General features: G+C 37.8%; 1 protein-coding gene across 3 annotated transcripts in view; it reads right to left on the reverse strand.

The window, feature by feature from the left end:
- iqsec3a (IQ motif and Sec7 domain ArfGEF 3a) overlaps positions 1–21,657 on the reverse strand; it is a 134,666-nt gene that overhangs the window by 65,538 nt on the left and 47,471 nt on the right. For all 3 annotated transcript variants that reach the window (XM_038288414.1, XM_038288412.1, XM_038288413.1), the window contains exon 3: positions 1,922–2,531. In XM_038288414.1, coding sequence (XP_038144342.1) covers positions 1,922–2,531 — 610 coding nt within the window. The remainder of the gene's footprint in view (positions 1–1,921; positions 2,532–21,657) is intronic.

Here is a 21,657-nt window from a genome sequence, read left to right on the forward strand (position 1 = left end):
CTCTACAGCTAACATCTCTACTTCAAAATTAATGAATAAAATTAACAGAAGGAACAATAATTGAATTTTATGGAAGACAGGTGTGTTTAAAAACAAGGTGTTAAAGTTTTTGCATTTCAGGTAAAATGTACCAAAAAGCAGGTGTTGCATAAGTAACCAAATTCATTCAATTGTGGGTTTGCATTCTGAGGGTGATATGCAGAAAACACAAGCGAAAAATCAAGTGCACCATACAGTACTGCAGGTGCAGGGCGCTGCCATTTTTACTAATAATGCTACAGATCAAAATTCTGTTCCCGAATGGAAGTCTGTTCCAATGGAAAATTATTGAAATCAAATTAAATTCACTTTTTTAGGGTTTAACTTTCTCATCCACCAGTGGTTAGAATTAGATCTTTACCTCAGAGGTGGTGATGAACCGAAAAATATAAAATTACCTTTAACTTTTAGGGCCACAAACCTTAAGCTTATGGTTTCTTACAAAACCTCTGTGTGAACTCTTTTGTATGATAGAAGTTAATTGGAAAAAATCTATACAATTTAGTCAACAAAGCACAATGTTTAAAAATCTCTATAAACAGCAGTCAGGGGCCATGTGTGTTAAAAAAGTATCAAATCTGGAATTAAATTAAAACTTTGATTTGCCATGGGTTTTGAACTAAAAGAAATTCATGAAAAAATTTAGAAATTTAGCCAAATGAATGTATTGTGAAAACGTAAAAGAGACCCCAGCATGCTGAACCTCATTGGTGACTGAATCCCAATTATACACAAAACGTACTAAGACCACTCAATGCATTGTGACTTTGGTTCAATGCGAAGTGTAATCTTTTTGCAATCTTTACATTGTTGGTTCAATTCCAAAAAGGTATAAGCATTTGATTGGTTTGTATGACTAGAAATGTTAAATGCAAATCTTCAGTCCATTTAGAGTAACTTAACATGGTATTATTTTAGTCATGGCTCAGACTGGGTGTTAGTATAGGCAGATTAATGTCCCTAAATGAAAAAAAACATTTTTTGGTGGTAAAAACACAAACATTTGAGTCATTTGCAATTTATTGATATAAAAAGCTTCAAATATGTATTTTCCTAAAGCCCTGTCAAATAGCATACTTGTAAATTACCTCCACAGGGCTTTTAAGCAATTGAAATGTATTTGAAAGATACATTTTAGGTTAGTCTACCTAATCAATAAAGAAAGAAACAACCTGATAACCAAACCCTTAGATTTATGAGGCCTATAAGCTTGACAACTTTATCGCCTTACCTGCTTGAAAATCCATGTACTGAAGAAGATTGTTGAGAGAAATTGAGATGGAAATGGATGGTAAATGTTTGTTGGCTCTTGAAATGAGGATGATTATGTTTTGGGGATGATTTCCCTGGTGACAAAAACGTGATTACAAGACAGACTTGTGAATATGGAAGTCAATGCACAGATAATTGTTTACAAATAAATTGTTTAAAACATTAACAAATCACAATATAATCAACTTCACCTATGAAAGCAAAAAGGAAATACATTTTATCCCCTAAATATATATATATATATAATGTATGTATATATGTGGGACAAAATATCGATTCATCCTACCTGAAAAAGAAAGTTCAAGCTTTACTTTTCAAAACCAAGTGAATATGTTGATGTTGATGAAATGACATGGCAATGATAATGCTTTAATAGTTGACTAAAACCCCTAAAGGTTTCTTTATTATTCAATAACGAGCCAGACTCATACAAAAATAAAAAGACAAACTAAATTGCTTTTTTATCATCCTATTGCCTTCTTTTCAGAAAATGATCCACACACGTCTAATCACAAAAAAGTATAATACAAACTGGCCAGCACAATCCATCCACCCCCTCCCAACACCCCAAAACACACCAACATACCCCCCCTCCCCAGGACAGCCATACCTGCTTGTTTTTGAGGTCAAGCGAGAGTTCATAGTCAGAGGACGCAGAGTGCGAGCCGGCCCCGTTGCGTTGCACCCTCAGAGGCGAGGCTGTGTGGTGTAGACTGGCCCTTCTGCCTGTACCACCTGCTTTTGTTCCTCCCTCTTCTTCATTGTCTTCTCCCTGCGTTGCCTTGCCCTCACAGTTCTCACCCTGCGCCTCATCTTTATCAAGTATCGTCTCTGCCTCAGCGACCATTTCTGACTTGTGAAGCTCTGTCTCGACCACCATCTTCTCCTCATTGCAAGGAGAAGAGGCTTCAGGAACTTCCTGTGGCACAACATTGCTCAGGGACTCAACTTGAGGATGGGGATCAGGCTCTGTTGATGGCTCAGGTTCAGGTTTGGATTGAGGTTCATCTTCTGGCTCCACCTCTGGTTCATTCTGGGGTTCTGGTTCTGGCTCAGGCTCATGTTGTGATAGCAGAGTCTGTGGCTCAGGATTTTGCTCAAGCTGTTGGGGCTGTAGTTGTGGTGGTTCTGGTTCCGGTTGTGAATGGTCCTCACCCTGCTGCTCACCCTCACCTCCCTTCCCTTCCTCTCCCAGAGATGAGTCCGGAGAAAGTTCATCGCTGCAGAAAGGAGGAGAAAACGCAGAGTGAGGTTGCTGCTGCATCCGTGGTGAGCTCTGACTTCTTCTTCAGGCTGCCTGGGTTTAGAGGTAAGAAGGTGACCTTTTTTGTGTGTTTGATCCCTCACTTGGCTACCAACTGTGTGCAGGACCAGCTCTGTCTATTGCTGTTCTGTTATGTTTTTTCTTGTCTGTCTAGACATTGACAGACAATGAAATTCAGCTAGAATATAAGGCATAGAGGAACTACTAAAACCACAGGGTATAGTACTGAAACAGCAAGTTAAAATTTATTCCAGCAAAATTTACAGAGGAGCAAAGGTGGAAAAAAAAACAAAGTTAGTTGACAGCCAATAGAGACACACGCCCACACACACTGAGACACAGGGGACAGTCATGCAGCTAATAAAATATTTTTCTTTTTAGGCATTTTGTGCATATTTGTGTAACTAAGGGCTTCTGTGTCTGTGCGAGGGGAAGTGGATATTTTGTGCTGAAATGGTGTGGACAAATATTTCTGAAATAATTCTAGATCAAAATAAAGACATTTTTTTTATTAAAAATCCCTTTTTTAACATTGCAGAGCAGTATATCTCTAGAATAATCTATAACCAAATTAGAAGGTTTAGTTTTGATTTTATAGAATATGTGAAGCTTCATTTAGTTGCAGGAACAGTTGAATCAATAGCAACCTAGGAGATGGGAAGACTGACTGAGTGCTAGGCCAGATTTTGGCATAATTGATGGGTAAACTTTGAAATCCAATTTTGTATACACGAATAAAGGAAGAGGTTTGTAATATATATTCATTCTAGAACAATTTCACCAATGTATATATTGCCTTTCTTATTTCTAAATTGGTTGTAATCGGAAAAAAAAGTTATTAAAAAATATTAATATGTTGCCTTTTTTCTTAGCTGACTTTAAGCGACGTTAGCAGCTAGTGGTTAGCCTAAACCAATATTTTCACAGTGCATGTCTGTAGCCTAATTCTTTTTACCTTTCTGTCCAGTACCCACTAAAAACCAACTTCAACATTTTAAACCTATAAAGTCTGATACACCTAACAAATAATGTACACATTAGAAATTAGTGTTGCGCCGGTGCCGTTTTTTGGCCCTGATACCAATACCCGATACCTGGCTGTGCAGCATCAGCCGATACCGATACCATACCGATATCATCTGTTTGAAATTGATGTGTGTGTGTGTGTGTGTGTGTGTGTGTATATATGAAGAACCGATACTACTTGGATGTAAAATAATTGCCATTATGGCTTTGAAAGCTGCTGCCTACCTTTTGTGAAGCAGGAAAAAGACTAATACAAAGTTAATCCAGAAGAACTTTTTATTGCCTACCTGGAATGGGTGCCAATAGTTGAATAAACTTTTGGCTCTCAAAAATGATATCTGTGCCCTTTTTGTTAGTACTTGCCGATACCAATACCACCACTTTAGTGATGGATCGGGGCCCCACCCAATATTGGTATTGGTGCAACACTATTAGAAATTGAACTGTTAATTCAATGTTTTTGACAAGATATCTAACATCATTATTAAGTTATTACATTCATACATTATATATTGGCTGTACAAATGAAAAGTAAGGTGCAAACTTTACAAACTTCTGTGTGAATAAACTCTTAAATGGTTATTAAAGTGTTTAAACATTTTGGTCTAAAAATTCAATTTTTTGAATCTACTAAATGACATATTCTGAACCAAAAAATGCGTAAACACTAGGGAAGTTTAATGTTGGCCGATACTGATCCAAAAACAGCACTGAATCATTACCTAAAAAATGGTTTTATTGTTTTAAAAAAAAACTGGGATCATTATTCTGTGCACATGATTTGATTTCCCCTTAAAAAAAATAGGAAACAACCCAAATATAAATGTTATGACTCATTTATTTAACAACAAAATCTTAAACCAAAACTTCTCTTACTTGGTCAACATGTAAAACAAAGTATCATTATCATTATCATTCGTATCATCTCTGTGATTTTTCTGGCCTGTATACTATTAAATGGAAAAATTTCACTTCTTTCCTTTGCTTCCATCAAAGTTAGCTGCTTCCCACTGCTTCCTTTTTGTTTGCTGAGTCCGATAATCTCAGCATGTTCTTTGTTATGAAACTTCTGGAGGTGTTTCATTAAGATGGTGGTGTAATAGTTTGAAGATTTAAAACCACCCTTCAGAACATTTCTCCCTAAAATATTGTACACCATTGGGCAAGTAGGCTGACAGAGTGGAAAAAACCACCCTGCAGATCCTTTCGCTTGCTCCATCATAAACAATATGGCCGTGTTGTGTTGTTGCGCTACCGCATCACGACAGAGAATGTCATAGAATTAGAATGAATAGATCGGCCCCTATATCCAGTCAATTGTCACCGATACCGAGCGAACACCCTACAATTTAATTTTAAATAATGTTACTTCCTGTACCTTTCCAAGCAAGACACTTTCCACTTAATGAAAACACCATCCTTAAATGTAAATTCAAACACGTTTTAAACCTTGCATACTTGTCAGCTGATGTACCTAGATTCTTAACCAGAAAAACATATAAAGGACAAGATTTACCAAAGCAGATATTTAGGGAAAAAGGGTTAAATAATGAGATAAATATTTCAAAAACAAATGTTTTAAAAATTATACATTAGGGTTTAAAGCCTAGGCGCTAAGTCACAGCTTTTAAAACAAGTGCTACCAGGCAACCTGTAAGCATAAAACTACATCAAAACAATAGAACCATAAAACCTACTCCTTATTTTCAAAATGAAGATAAGAGTACCCCACAAAAACCAATAATAGAGAGTCATGGATATTATCTTGCTGACTGAGCTGCTGGTGAAAAGTAATCTTACACTGCACTGCTAAAGCAGTTTAAACGGCTTAAAAGTTAAGAGTTTTAGATGCCATGACTGGAGATACATTTCTAGCATTTGGCCTATAACTGTACAATATATTACTTGGAGATAGTGAGGATAACACTAACTATAAGACTAAGTATTCTTTCATCACACATAGGTAGGTATAAAGAGAAGGTATTAAGCTTATGGCTCTGTCTGTGACTTGAAAGATAGTTGTTGAAGGTAATAAATAATATAGCAGGTCTAATATCTGCTCTGTTCATATTCAATTCAGGGTAAGTGTTTCCCTGTGCAAAAAATAGACATGTCTCCACCTAAAAGAGAGTGAAAGGGCTAGGTATAGGGAGCTGCCTCTGCTTCCATTCAATGTGTGCTTTGATAAAGATTAAATGTTGAATTTCCTACATACATTTTTTAAAAGCAACCATCTATGGCAAGTCATAACATGACCGAATAGAAAGTGTGTGCAGATGGATGGAAGTAAGACCCAAATAAAGATACATTTGTATGTTGTGGCTATTACAGTATATATACACACACACACACACACACACACACCCACACACACACACACACACACACACACACACACACACACACATATATATATATATATATATATATATATATAAACAGTGTGGGTATATCTTTAGCATTTTAATGACTGTTTCACTGTCCTCTGAGTCTGTCACTTATAATCTTTTTCGTCCATTTTGTCATTTTTCAAGCTTCCTATCCTTCTCTCTTTCTGAACCCCTGCACAGATATGCAGTATTTGTGACAAACCTACATCCCCCAGGTAAGGAGATAGAGCAGTTCTAGGTGTCGACGTGACTGACGAGGTGGAAAGAAGCCCTGGATGCTGCATCTTTCTATCCTTACAATTTTGTATGGCACTGCTCAAGATGGATGAGACCAGTGGCCTCCATAGTTTCCAGCCAGAAAAAAAGAGCCCAAGTCCAACATAGTTTCCTCTCTCTGTTGTGTTGCTAAAAACAGATGATACATGAAATACTTTTTCTCCTGATGTTTATGTTTTTTTTATCAAAAGGAGAACATATAAAGTGGTACGTGCACAAGCAATCAGACCCAATTACAACAGATAAATGGGAACAAAACTTATATTTCAGTAGTTGAAAACCAGCTATATATATATATATAGTCTATTAACCTAAAGCAATATGCATGGTATGGTTGTTACATGTCAGGTACGGCGGTCATTGACCTTGACCAGGGCACCCTGCAGTAGAACTGCAGTCAGTCCCTGGACTGGCATGGCTATCACTGCCTGTACATAGTTAGGGACAAATGCAGAGGGCAGATTTCCCATTGGGATTAGCTTCATATCATGGTAGGCTACTTCTTTGGTTTTATTTATTTCGCTCAAGCTACTCAGAAGCCCCTATGCTACCAAATATTAAAAGGGCAATATTATTGCCATTACTGTTAATATATAAAAGAGATTTTACACATCGATTTTTAAGATTTTTTTTAAGAAGGGAGATGCCATCCACCCTCATTCCCCCTCAATTCAAGTACTGTTTAGGAGGGATATTGTTTCTTAATGGCATTAGGTTATTTTCATATTTTGTGGGAAACCAATTTTTGATTTATTATAAACTATAAACAATAATGCTCAAAATCAAATGCAAAACCTTAAATTATGTTGCATGTCTAGATAATTTCAATGAGTTTAATTCTTGTATTGAATTACAAGCATTCATTAGATCTTTAAAAATATTCTAATTCATTGACAAAACCCTTGTATGGAGTTGTGAAATATAGGCAACTCCAGAAGGATAATGACAAGGAATTATTGTCGGTACTGCAAACAGATTATATTTATTTCTGTAACCACTAAAGACCATAGATTATTTGATACATATAGGTGCTAAACTTTTTGAGGATTACTTTGAGTAAATGAGGTATCCTGTATGTTTACCTCATGCTGCATTTAATGAATAGGTTCACCTTCCCAAATTTGCTATAGCAGGATCAAAATCATGAAAATATAAATAAACACATTGACTTGCCTTTTCTTTTTTTTTTTTACTCACCCAACAAAACCCCATTATTTTATGTCAGCTCACCAAGCTCCTATATAACCACAACACATCTGTTTTACAGAGAATGCAGGTAATGTCAATAAACGCAAGCAGCATTTTATAATCTTTATATGGAAGCTGTTACATATTTCCAGGGTGATCTAAGAGACTGCAGAGTACTGTGACTTTCATTAACCTTGATCATTTTTGCTGCATCATCACCACAGTGGCACACAGTGAAAGAGATGAGATATTGGACTGTGTGACCAGAAGGGTTGAAAAGATCCTCTGGTGGACTACAGCCAGGAAGCTGCTGAAGAGGGCATTATGCGGCTAAAACCACATCAGCACAAGTCATTGCAAATGAGATCCCTGAAGAAGAAGCTCATTATACCATTCCATCTTGCTTAATCTAAGACAATAGTATCATTTTCTACCAAAATGGCTGAGCAATTTACATGAAATATATATCCGTAGGAAACAATTGTCTCTATCTATTGTCTGCTTAGCAGAGTGAGTCCTTTTTATTAGCAAGTTCTTGTCACTTGAATTCTCCTTCATCCTCTGCCTCCCTGAAAATGTTTCCCCTACTGCCCACTGAGGATTAATCAGTTCATCAGGCAGAACACAAGGGCAGCATGAATAACAGAGGCTTAGCATACGTAAGATATTTTTTCTTCTGATGTGATAGGTATATTTACAAAACTGCAGTACCCTATCTCATTACCATACTTGTAAGCAGAAAATCACAGCTTGGTGCCATGCACTGAATTTAAGCAGTATAGAAACTACAAAGAAATAAGCCATAGTATGTATTGCAATATAGCATTCCCTACTGAAGACTGCATGACAAGCACAGATACCTACAGTACTTTGAATCCACCACCTTCATTTTGGCCTTGCTGTTACGTTTTGAGACTGCAAATCAATGACAATGCTTTTTTATTAAAGTAACAGTGCTACACACACTTCCAGAATCAAGTGATTATGTTGGGGGAAAAAAACACAATCTTGCTTAACACCAGATGATGTCTACTTATTTTTGTCGCTCAGTAATAGATTAGATAAATCATTTTATTTGTTTAAAACTTATTTAAAATCTGATCTGCAATATTTTAATCATCTTGAAAAAAACTGCAGTTTTTTACTGGAGAAGTTCTCAATTTCTCACATGGGAAATTGTACCTCCTGCAAACAGGTTGGAAATATGAGCATTAGTTTTACTTATATCACAACTATATTCTTAAAGGCACCCAAAATATCATAAAGTTGGATGAAAAGAATAATATGTGTATTTAAAATGTTTACAATTTTCAAAGTAGAAGTAAGTGGTTAATGACATTAATCATGAACAACTGATTATTAAAACAATTGTAAAATAATTTGGTAAAAATTAATAAATAACTCGACTATACAGACTTTAAAGAGTACCACTTAGCAGAACAACCTTGAACTCTAAAACTCCTTTTCTCAGCATTTTACTGACTTTTATAAAAGATGTTATAGTGAAGCTATTGAAATGTGCAAAATATTTAATTTAAAGAGACATTCATCTCTAAACTTGCCTTTTTATTTAATAAAAAAAACTTTTTCCTGTCTCTATCACTCTGTCCCCTTAGTTCTTATACCCTCTTTTTTCTCAACTAACTTTCCGTCTCTGAGTCCATTGTATACAACTTTACTCCTGAAATAATTTTCAATAAACTTTAATATACAAGTATCAACTGGAACTTTATGGCATAATGGTCTTCTTGTCAAAGCAAAGCTGTTTGGCTATCAACTACTTCTGGGACATCTATTTGCAGAGCTATATTGTTATAACAGGACACACACACAAAAAAACAAAAAATATTCAGGTTGATGTGTCCAGATTGCACCATAACCATTTAATAAAATATCTTTCATAGGATGTGGCTATAAGCAAATGCATTTGCATGTGATACATCAGCATTTGCCCCCCGGTCTTTGCTAACAGAGACAAAGGCAGCAAATAACTTGATGAATGCTAAAAATGCCAAGAAGGCTTTACCTAAGTAATCAAATCCATCTTGAGTAGACATGCAGTGATGCATGGTTGGTGCTCTCTTCTTTTTTTCTTCTTTGCATCATGTGATCATTCTTAAAGTCCAGATCGATTATAGAGAGAGCAATCAATACTGCACTCTATATGGTAGAAGAGCATGTCTCATAAATAAAACTGTTAAGCAGCAAGGAGGCCAAAAAAGACAAAGATGGGCACTAAAAGATAAGTTATTCAGGAGACTGTGTTTTTATTTAAAATCCATATATCCTGTGCAGCAGTAAAGTGAAGAGGACTCAGATCAATGTCAAACAGTTCTTGATACTTAAACTCGGAAAGTCACTGTTTGCATTCTGAATCACATTATATTTATTTCAATACTGAATCAATTTAATCACCCAAAATGGGTGGAGAGAAATAGCAAAGCATGGAAGATATGCAAGGACTTGAGTAAACACAAGCAATCCCCTTGCAATGCCAATGAAACCTCTTATGAGCAGCAGCGCAACAGACTAAGAAAACATGTTGGGCTAGTGAAAGATTCACTGCAAGCTCCAAAATAGAATCTCTTCAAAACCTGTTGCCCCAGGTTGTGGGTAAAATGAAGAGTAAAAGAGAAGCAGCTGAGACTGCGCTATTGTTAGAGCTCTGCAGTAGTAAACAGATACAATTGCCGGCTCACGAGCCATAAAAAGCACCTCGAGGATACAAAATGAGACACAATTTAAGGTTAAAGAAAATCCTCTGTATGTATGGTGTTAGTATGTTCTTGGATATCACTTATTTATTCACTGTTAGGCACAGCATGACAAAATGCTAAAAGCACTATTAACTGTGATCCGCTCTACTTCTGAGATTTTTCTCACCGACCTTGAAGGAACATGGGACTGAAGTGAATTAGGAGTCCAAAGTCAATCATCAAGTCCTGCTGTCCTCCGTATTTAGGGCCAGTGTCGGCCATCTAATTTATATGACTCCTCATCATGCTCACATGGAACTTGGTCACACTCTCAGAATTTTGTGTTTTAATGTTAATTTTTGAAACACGGTTGGATGGTTTAGGAAAGTGAGATTTCTCAAATAAATGCAATGGATTATAATCCACTTTTTGTAAGTTATGCAAGCAGAAATAAACAGTGATTTCAAGACATTATCAACACATAATGTAGAAAAAATGTTGCTGCTTAATACACGCCGGGCAGACCAGGCAAACGTACACTATATACATGGTTATTAGTCTAGGACATGATTTTCCAATGCAGGACCAAAGTGGAACTAACTACAAAGAAACTAGCACTGATCAGATAATTACAGATGTGATGTAAAATGTCTTTAAAAAGAAAAATAAAATCTTGTATTGCAGGTAGTTGAGGTAATGTAAAAGACAAATCCAGCTAATTCAAGACATAATTAAAGGCATCATCTAAACATTGTTCAATTGACGCTGCAGTCTTGACTGTTAAGGTTATGGAAGTACTGTTGAATTATGAGAAATTCTAGACCAAATGTAAAGTCTGTCTGCCTGTCAAGTTTAACGTCCGTCCTTGGTCCTGTCAGTTTCAGACTAGAGAGTCTGACAAACTGTTTATTGAATACACAGGATATAAGTCAGTCTGGCTGGCAAGGCTTGGCAAATACTATAGTATGGTGTGGCTGAGATTGGGACAGGGGGTCAAACGGGGCTGAAAGAATATAACTAGTGTTAAAAGTCTTTTTTTTTTATAAACATCTACTTCAATGCAAAGTCTTCTGCAAAGAGGACGCACATCCCTGCTGAAAAAAATTGCTTAAGTCCAGCTGGTCTAAGTACTCTTGCTGGTACACCTGGTCTAAGGTGTGTTTAGGGCACATTTTTAGCTCGTCAATTTGGATGCTGATGGTTGATAAAAGCTAATTAGTTGGATAAACTTCATTGCGCATTGAAACTGAAGTTATTTTAAGTTGGAAGCAAGCTTTGTCCTGATTCTGCAGAATAATGTCTTTAAATCAATATATATATTTTTTTTTTAACCAAAAGGTAGGGATGGGAATCGAAAACCCGTTCCTGTTCAGAACCGGTTCCGTATTTTCCGATTCCATGGCATCGTTTGGCAGCTCGCTGAACGATTCTTTTTTCGATTCCTGCAGCACCAGAGCCTAGAGCGCCGGCTCTGGGGAGCACGACTTACGTCACGTTTTTTACGTAAGTTACGCAAGTTACGCAAGTTACGCAAGTTGGAAGAACTATTCGAGGAGGAAGACAACGAGCTGCGGTCACTTTGTGAATCAAAGCCCCATCTTTCCTTAGCCCAGAGGGTAGATCAGGAAATCTAGCTCTGTAAAAGCTTGCCCTCCATCCCCTGCAGGGATAGCGCCACACTGTGGTGGTGGAACAAGCAAGATACGCTGCCTTTGCTATCTGGACTGGCTGAAAACTACCTCTATGTGCAGGCTTCCTCCACCCCATCTGAGAGGGTGTTCTCCACGGCTGGAGACACCATAAGCCCTGAAAGATCCCGTATCCTTCCAGAAAAAGCAGATATGCTCATCTTTCTGCAAAAGAACTGTTAATTTTCCCTACTACTGTTTTATAATTAGTATTTTTTGTTATTTAAAATAGGTTATTATCCCATCATTTGTTATTAGACATTGTTGGTTATTAAGTTTGTTCTTGTATTCATTTTTCATTTAAACACAGATGTTACTCCAGTTTCACATTTCCTGTGGACATCTTGATCTTGTTGAGTTAGTTTGTAAGATTGTGCAATAGTTAAGTAAACAAAGTTGATTCTGATAATCAAACTGTTTGTTCTCCTTTTTCCCCCAAATTGGAATCGAAAAAAGAATCGATAAAGAATCGAATCATTTCATAGAATCGAAAAGGGAATCGGAATCGTTAAAATCTTTTCAATTCCCAACCCTACCAAAAGGGTAATCTTTAAATCTCAATGCTTACATTTTGGAATTCAGCCATTTTCCACATTTGAATGAAGTCTTTGTTCACTTTACACTTAAAAAAAAAGAAAAAAAGTTAAAAAGAAACAGGTGTCTCAATATGCTTTCTTGTGTGTTCTTGTGTGCTCGTGTACTTGTGACACGTCATCAGCCTCAGCCCGAGCACTGTTCAAATTGCCGAGAACGCCACACCGAGAACGCACCAAATCCCCAGATGTTGTTCTCGCCCCGCCCTCTTTATCGAGTATGCATCAAAGCAGACTTGTCCATTCTTGAGATTGACAGCTTTCCAAGCATGCACTGCGGCAACAGCAGCCCACTTGATTTTTGTTTATCTGACTGTGTTAATTATTGTTCCCCCACTAAATAAAAAAAGTCTGAATTTATAATCTAGAGACTATTAATAACAGGAGGTGAAATGCAGCTCTAGATGAGCTGAGCATGTGGTGACGTCACGAGTACGCTGCTGTTCCAATTGACCCAGATTTATGCTGTGGACTCCCATTCTCGCTAAGTCCAGACTTTCCTGTGTTCTTGCCAAGACCGGACCTGAATTGAGAAACGGCCATAGTTTTGAAAAGTTCGGTATTCAATCTTTTCCTGCTTTGTGTGTCAATTGTAACAGTTGCTTAGCGACAGAGCATACGGTGGTAAAAGCCGCCGAAAGGTAGACCTGTTTGATTTCACAGCCAAAACTCTTCCGGTCTCCTTATCTTAAAGGACTTCAAAGGATCCAGTCCAGGTAGACAGCCTCTTTGGAGGACGCAGCCCATGAATTGAGCCAACATTTATTCAACTTTGTGTTGGAGTTTTTATCCTTTAATAAAGATGAATACGAAACAATCAGAATCTTAGAGGTTTTATTAATGCTCGCTGGTTTAATCACTGCTGCTAAATGTTCTTTAGCAGCAGGGATTAAACCAGTTCTTTAAATGTTCTTTCCAACTTTGGTGGAGGTTCATTATCTTTTATAATGATATGTCTGGAGATAAACTGTGAGAGCAGGCTTGATGATAAAGGTATCTGCTGGAATTGATCCGTACATAGTTTGCTGTATCAGCTCGGATGCCACAGATTGTGCGGTTGTTTTTTGTCTAGTCTGTTTACTTTCCAGAACCATTTTTGACACAAAACAGGGTCCTTCGGATAATTAAACATTCCTTTTCTCGATCCAAAGCCATTCTTACAGTTGGCAGCAGTGCAATAGACAATTGTGATGACGTTTTAACTATCCTTTCAGAGGGCTTAACAATGCGTGAACTAGTGTTTCTTAACAACCGCTGGAGGACCTTTGACTACACTGACATCACAGCTTGGTTTCATCATGTGACTGCTCTCGGATCGCTAGAGGTGCCCAGCATACTGTAAAATTCTCTCAATTTTTATTACATGGAGCATTTTAAGCACAATTTAGACCAGCCACATGGAGAAAAAAAAGGATAATCTACCATCACAAACAATGAAACAGCTCTAGATGCACCCCTTTCTATTTGACCTTTAAGCAATTCACAACACTTGAGGTTTCAGAGACAATACACATGTTGTATGATGCACAGTTTAAGTTACCTTGCAAGCAAGAATAATTGTTGCTGGATTTGGGACTTCACAAAATCTTGTACATAGAAGCCATTTGCCTTGATACAGAAACATTTCAGACAAATACAATGTGGTGAGGTGTACCGCCTCAACATGTCAACCAGCAGCTGAAGGCTGAAGTAAAACAAACATGGCCGTAAGGGTTTTAGCTGTAAAAACCTCTATTTTGTATTGAAAAAATAGCAAGAGGAGAAATGCCTTTGTGGATGAAAGCAATGTTTGCATGTTCCTTCCGAATGGGTTTGGCAAGAGTCTGCTTTATCAGACTTTTGCTGTGACATGGAGCCATATGCCACTTTGTGACTTACCCAATCAGATTGAAGAATTGTACTGAATGTCTCTCCTATATGTGAAAACTTTCCCTCTGAGCCTTAACAGATGGATACTGTGTATATTTCCAATTGAACAACATCGATTAATCTGGCTTATGTCACTTCACAGTTTAAGAGTCTCTATTAAAATATTCATATAAGACATAAACTGTATTATTGAGATGATTACATTTATCTAATGAATGGTTTAACCGTTACAATGGCTTCATGCACCATTGGTCAATGCGAGCATTGACTTTGGGTAGGGGATAGGATACACATGATTCAGCTAAAATCCTGCTCTCATCTTTGTCATTCCTCCCACTGTGGTTATGATCAAAGTGCCGCTTGCCAACCCCAGTTTGACAACCCAGCTACATGCTGTCTGCATGCTGATGTGAAAGTTAAACAAAGGAGCTACAAAATCCTCTGCTGTGAAATGACAGAGTGAATTTAGGATCTCCCGTGAAGAGTAAGGAGAACAGGCACTGCAGCATTGTACTTTTAAGATGGCTTTGGTACACATTCATACGTAAACAATGCTGTATTCATTAGGTCTGTACCAAGCCGGGTATCAAACGGAAAAACTAATTAAAGTTTTTTATTATGCATTTATCTACTTTAACCTTGTGGTAAAAAAGCACTTCCTCCTATTGTAAAGTACACAGAATATCTGTATTTGTCTATGTAGTATCCTTTATTATTGGAATTAAAATTGTACTTAAAGGACATGAGCTTTTCAGGTTAGTATTACTGCAAGCAGACAGAGTGAACAGAGAGATGACAAATGGTTAAGAGGACAAAATGAATGAATAGAACAGGCTGATGACCTGGATACCTTGGCCGATCAAAAACAAATGATGTTGGACTAATCCAGTGGCAGATGGGCCTCTCTTGTTATAAAGTGGAATAGGGTATGGAATTAGATACGGTCTCAGTGAAATTCAGGAGTAAAGAGGGAATAAGCAATCAATAGGTTGGGTTTGGTCGGGACTTCTAAAGTTTAATTTCAGCTTCCAGAAAAAAGAAAACAGAAAAAAATACATATGTTGATTTTGCCTAAAAATCATGCTTATCAGTTTATAAAGGCCTCAAAAAAACAAAGTTTCCTTGTTTTGTAGTTGCTGGGGTTTTCCATTGGTTTCCATTGATACACATCCATCATACTGCATACTGTATGCTTTTACTCTAACAATATGCATGATTGGGCAGTGTAAAGAAATCTGTATTGCACAATGTGGGTATATTTCAAAGTTGAGTTTGATGAAAACACACTGTGAATCCATCACAAGGTAAGTGGGCATAACACTTTTAAATGCCCACTTGTAAACATGCTCAACAGAGCAAGGCAGAAAGCTTAATTAAGTTGATCACTAGGGACTTCGAGGCTGTCAGAACATAATATACAAAGGGAATATGAGAATGACATCTGCAGTGTACACTACTGACAACTAATTTTATAATAGCTGAGATTGTTTAAAACAACCTGTTTCAAACAGAGCTTAATGGTGTGATGAATTAGAAATTGCTGTATAAATTTAAGATTTTCTGTGGTAAAATCCATTGAATTTAAGCATTGCCGATTCAACTACTTGGCAAGGAGAGCGAATAGCTTTGCATCACCGCTGTTGGCACTGTGTCTCACACACTGACCAGCTGAGACATTTGGCACATTTCCTATTTCCTTATGTGAGCAATCTGAATTTTGGATTTCACCTGCACAGAACATTCTGATGTTCCAATATTTGCCTTATATAATAATTGAATGTGTGGGACATTTAATCTTTCTAATCCACCAAACATGTACAGTAAAACTGTCTCAGACAGTCAAGGTCATTGTTTCAATGCCTGATAGCACTGCTACATAGCCTTTTTAGACATCAAAATATATATTTTTAGTGTCTGTGTTGTTGGATTTCTTTTTAATTAAAGAATAATTCTGGAGTTTTTATACGGTTTAAAACAGTATAGTTTTTTTTTAAGAGATAAGTTCTCAAAAACTGTTAAATGGCTGAATAATGACAAAACAAAAGAAAAAAATGTGTTGTTACCAATCATCATTCCTACTGTAATACATACTGAATATCAAGAATTGCTTAGACTTAGACAGATTTATTTGTCATTTTGTACACACAAGTTTAAAACAAAAATAAATTTTGTTTAGAACAGCACTCTCTTGAAAAATAGTAAATATATAAAAACAGTAATATAAACATATCTAACTTTTTTTTTTTTCATTTTAACAGGTGCTGCTCTCTGTATTTTTGCAGTGATGAGATAATGACAAACAAAGAGAAGGAATTTTTTTTTTCACATTTTTCCACAAATGAGGACAAGGAAATATTTCACCATTCCTCTCTATATAAAACAATAACCAATTTATAATTATTACTGCTGTTGTTTACAAAAATAATTTCCTTTTTCAAAAGCCTGACTTGCTACAAGCTACACTATATTGCCAAAAGTATTTGCTCACCTGCCTTGACTCACATATGAGCTTAAGTGACATCCCGTTCCTAATCCATAGGGTTCAATATGACGTCGGTCCACCCTTTGCAGCTAGAACAGCTTCAACTCTTCTGGGAAGGCTGTCCACAAGGTTTAGGAGTGTGTTTATGGGAATTTTTGACCATTCTTCCAGAAGCGCATTTGTGAGGTCGCACACTGATGTTGGACGAGAAGGCCTGGCTCTCAGTCTCCGCTCTAATTCATCCCAAAGGTGTTCTATCGGGTTGAGGTCAGGACTCTGTGCAGGCCAGTCAAGTTCATCCACACCAGACTCTGTCATCCATGTCTTTATGGACCTTGCTTTGTGCACTGGTGCACAGTCATGTTGGAAGAGGAAGGGGCCAGCTCCAAACTGTTCCCACAAAGTTGGGAGCATGGAATTGTCCAAAATGTCTTGGTATGCTGAAGCATTCAGAGTTCCTTTCACTGGAACTAAGGGGCCAAGCCCAGCTCCTGAAAAACAACCTCACACCATAATCCCCCCTCCACCAAACTTTACACTTGGCACAATGCAGTCAGACAAGTACCGTTCTCCTGGCAACCGCCAAACCCAGACCCGTCCATCAGATTGCCAGATGGAGAAGCGCGATTCGTCACTCCAGAGAACGCGTCTCCACTGCTCTAGAGTCCAGTGGCGGCGTGCTTTACACCACCGCATCCGACGCTTTGCATTGCACTTGGTGATGTATGGCTTGGATGCAGCTGCTCGACCATGGAAACCCATTCCATGAAGCTCTCTGCGCACTGTTCTTGAGCTAATCTGAAGGCCACATGAAGTTTGGAGGTCTGTAGTGATTGACTCTGCAGAAAGTTGGCGACCTCTTCGCACTATGCGCGTCAGCATCCGCTGACCCCGCTCCGTCAGTTTACGTGGCCTACCACTTCGTGGCTGAGTTGCTGTCGTTCCCAAACACTTCCATTTTCTTATAATACAGCTGACAGTTGACTGTGGAATATTTAGGAGCGAGGAAATTTCACGACTGGATTTGTTGCACAGGTGGCATCCTATCACAGTTCCACGCTGGAATTCACTGAGCTCCTGAGAGCGACCCATTCTTTCACAAATGTTTGTAAAAACAGTCTGCATGCCTAGGTGCTTGAATTTATACACCTGTGGCCATGGAAGTGATTGGAACACCTGATTCCAATAATTTGGATGGGTGAGCAAATACTTTTGGCAATATAGTGTATGTTCCTACCTCATCTGGTAATTTTGATTGAAAGTAAGCATGGGCAAATGGTGCAAAAACCACACTGCCCCCCACCTCTAAAATAAATTTGGTGCTGCTTGATAGCCAATCAGAAAAAACTATTCTCAGATGTGCTATTAATTGCAATGTTGCTTTGAAGTGATCCAGAGACAGGAGAATCCAGTTTTGAAAGGAATGTTTTAACAAGAGATATAGAATGGCTTCTATTTGTGATAGGCTCCACATCAGCTCAGAAGTGTCACTGCTGTATAGACAATATACCAAATACATGTATCGCTGTGTATTTTCAACAGTCTGGAGATATTAACATGCATATTGAAGATTTCTCTCTCTATTATCTGTCTTTGCACTTATTCCTCATTCTCATCCCAATAACAGCAGATCTTTGCTTGACTGCTGTGCCAGTTTGCATCTGTCTTTGAATCATGCTTAGTACAGGCAAAAAAAAGCCAACCTCACTAAGATTTGGAGTTAAAACACATTGCGGTTTCGAAATTGTTACATTATTCTTCAAGAATTTTTGCTTATTCTGAAAAAAAACCCAACATACAATAAAATAAAATAACCCATTTTACACAATATTTACCAGTCTAATGACAGTGGGGAAGAAAATGTTATGGAATCTGCTCTTCAAATAGAATATTGATGTTATTGCAAAGTACAACAGACCTGGCTGCAGTCCCTATCAGGGCAAAATAAATAGATACAATCAAAATACACAGACAGTATGGAGAGTTAAAGAGAGAGAAGACAGAGCATTAAGATCTAATTTAGCTTAATAGTGGTGCAGTAAAGTTAGTTAAATACACTCAATAATCCAATATTGCAAGTCTTGGATTGTCGTGATTCTGTCCTTTCTGGATTTTTTGGTTCTGTTTAAGCTTTAACTTTTCCGTTACACTTTGATGTAGGTCATTCTGTTTTCTAAGTCTGTTTTGTTCCCATTTAGTGTCATCCAAGTTACTTTCTAGTTATTAGTTGTCCCAGTCTCCTTTCCCCTAGCTCCCTCTTAGATCCTTCTGTCGACACCTGCTCCCAATCAGTTGATTACTCCATTCATTGTTCTGTTTGTCATATATACTCCACTGAAGTTACTGTTTGCTGGATTCTTTTCATTTGCTCCTTACCTCATGTGTTCCTATTTGTTCTGCTTCATGTGTTCCTTGTGTGTTAATGCTCCTGTTGCCACTACTCCTTATTAAATCTGCAAGAACCCACCTCAGCCCAATTTGACAGTGATAGCACCACTACAGTACTCCATGTTTCAAATTTTGGATTACCAAAGCGACACTACTCCTCTAGACTGCCTGCCCTAGAATAAAGACATAGATCATTTTAAGTGCTTCCAGCAAAACCCTAATGTTGTCTATTTTTCTAAAGAAGACATTTCCAAGATTATGTGTACAGACTGTCACCGTCAAGTTATTTATTTCCTTTTCCATACATTTTATTGTTAAAATGACACTAATCCAGAAATCTGCTTTTAAGAAAAACATTAAGAAATCCATCCATCCATCCATTTTCTGTCACGCTTATCCCAAGTGGGGACGTGAGGGGTGCTGGTCCCTATCTCCAGGCGAGAGGTGGGGTACAACCTGGGCAAGTTGCCAGTCCATCGCAGGGCAACACTGAGACACACAGGACAAACAACCATTTACACACACACTAACACCTAAGGAGAATTTAGAGAAACCAATTAACCTAGCAGCAGTAATGTTTTTTGACTGTGGGAGGAAGTCAGAGTACCCGGAGACAACCCACGCATGCTCAGGGAGAACATGCAAACTACTCAGACCTTCTTGCTGCAAGGCAGCAGTGCTACCCACTGCGCCACTGAGCAGCCCTCAATTAGAAATAATAAAAAAAATAAAATAAACCAAATAACTTAAACATACACTTTTAAAACCAAAATAGTAGGTTAAAGCTGCTACAAAGCCTCACAGTAAGCACAGAAGTTATTCTCTCTCATTGCCTTTTGCTGTTGTTTATCAGTATTCAAGCCATGAGGTTAGTCATTCATTTTAATGTAAAGAGCGTCATGTTTAGCAGAGAAGAGCACTACATTAAAGAGGTGCCTGGAGAGAAGTGCAACATGTACTAGTATCAGTGAATCTCACTATTTTTCCCCAATCAAACATTAAGTCTCCCTCACCTGTTCTTATTTAACTCCCACTCACTTTCATCCCTGTCATCCACGTCCCTCATTACGCTGAGCAAGGCGACATTGCAGCAGATAGCCTTGTCAGCACTTTTGCATGTCCTCTCCCCCTTTCCCTTTCCCTGTTCAACCTCCTCTCCACCTATTTCTTTGCTGATGGACCGTCAAGAAGCTGTCAACAAGCTACAAAGGAAGGATGAGAGTAGTACGCAGTGATCCTCTCTGAACTTCATAACGTTACTAACACATGGGATAGCTAATGTTCCTTCACAGGTTGAAGTGGGAAAGGTGTGTATCCCTTAAAGTCAATATACAATAAATGTATACCTGATTGGTGAAAGAGAGTCTCAGCTATAGTATCATTGAATAGGTTACAGACAGTGAGATTTTTCCAGATCGTGTCAATGAAAAATAACATAAACATATAGTCCTTGGTTACATTATTTAAAAAACATTCTATCCAAAAAAGACAAAATAAATACACCAAAACCAACCCTTTACAGGGATTTTCAAACACGCGGTCCCCTTTCCATTGGCAAAAAAGTCAGCTCTGACCGCCCTGGGAGCTGGCAAGCTGCATCGCCACTTTACCCCCACTGCTGCATGTTTAGTGATGCCTACATTCTGGGTTAGTGGTGAGGATGTCAACTCTGCGACATAATTAAGGAAAGTAAACAATGGGGAGCAACATGGAAGGGAGCCAGGGCATAGTAAGTGCTCTTCGTTGTTTTGTTTATTTCTCCCTCAGAATGTCTCTTACTACTGCTGCTTCGTGTTTATTGAATGTAAGCAGAGTTGTTTGGATTTGTTAGATCAGACGCGTCTGGTATCATGTAAATTAGTAGGTCGATCCGGGTCTGATGTTCCCATTGTATGCTAATTGGAGCTGAGCCATTTGAAGGCAATTTCAACATGGGTCGCTTGCCTAGTTGTTTGACCCGGCTCAAAAAGTGTCTGCGAGCTGTTCCCACTGCCACCAAAGCAGTGTTTAAACAGGTTTTTGTGGCCAGCGGGAAATGCATCTAACTTAACTTGAAAATATTGCTCAAATATGGGCAACGCTATCAAAGTTATGATTGTTGGCAGGCTGCTTGTTATTGACACCTGGATGCATTTATTTTAATATACATCTTAAATCACAATTGCATTATTAATGCATTGATGCTAGTTTTAGTATAAATTCAATTAGCAAAACATAATAATGACTCATCTCATATTTTGCCTTTCAGAGTGTGACTTTTAAGAAGGTACTGGCTAAATAGTGCACAAAATTATGCATACACCAGTCCACCTAGATCATAAATAGAATATTAGGATTTTGTGAGCAAGCATTTCATAAGATGTTAATTATGAATTTGATTAAGTCAATTGTAACATTCAAGGGTCACCTTAAACCAGTGGTTCCAAGAATGTTTGGCTTGCAAGTATAAGCCCAAAGATACTAAACCAGCCATAAACTATTAAGAT

Source organism: Cyprinodon tularosa, unplaced genomic scaffold (assembly GCF_016077235.1).
Source record: "Cyprinodon tularosa strain WSP-4 unplaced genomic scaffold, ASM1607723v1 ctg255, whole genome shotgun sequence".
Classification (NCBI taxonomy): domain Eukaryota; kingdom Metazoa; phylum Chordata; class Actinopteri; order Cyprinodontiformes; family Cyprinodontidae; genus Cyprinodon; species Cyprinodon tularosa.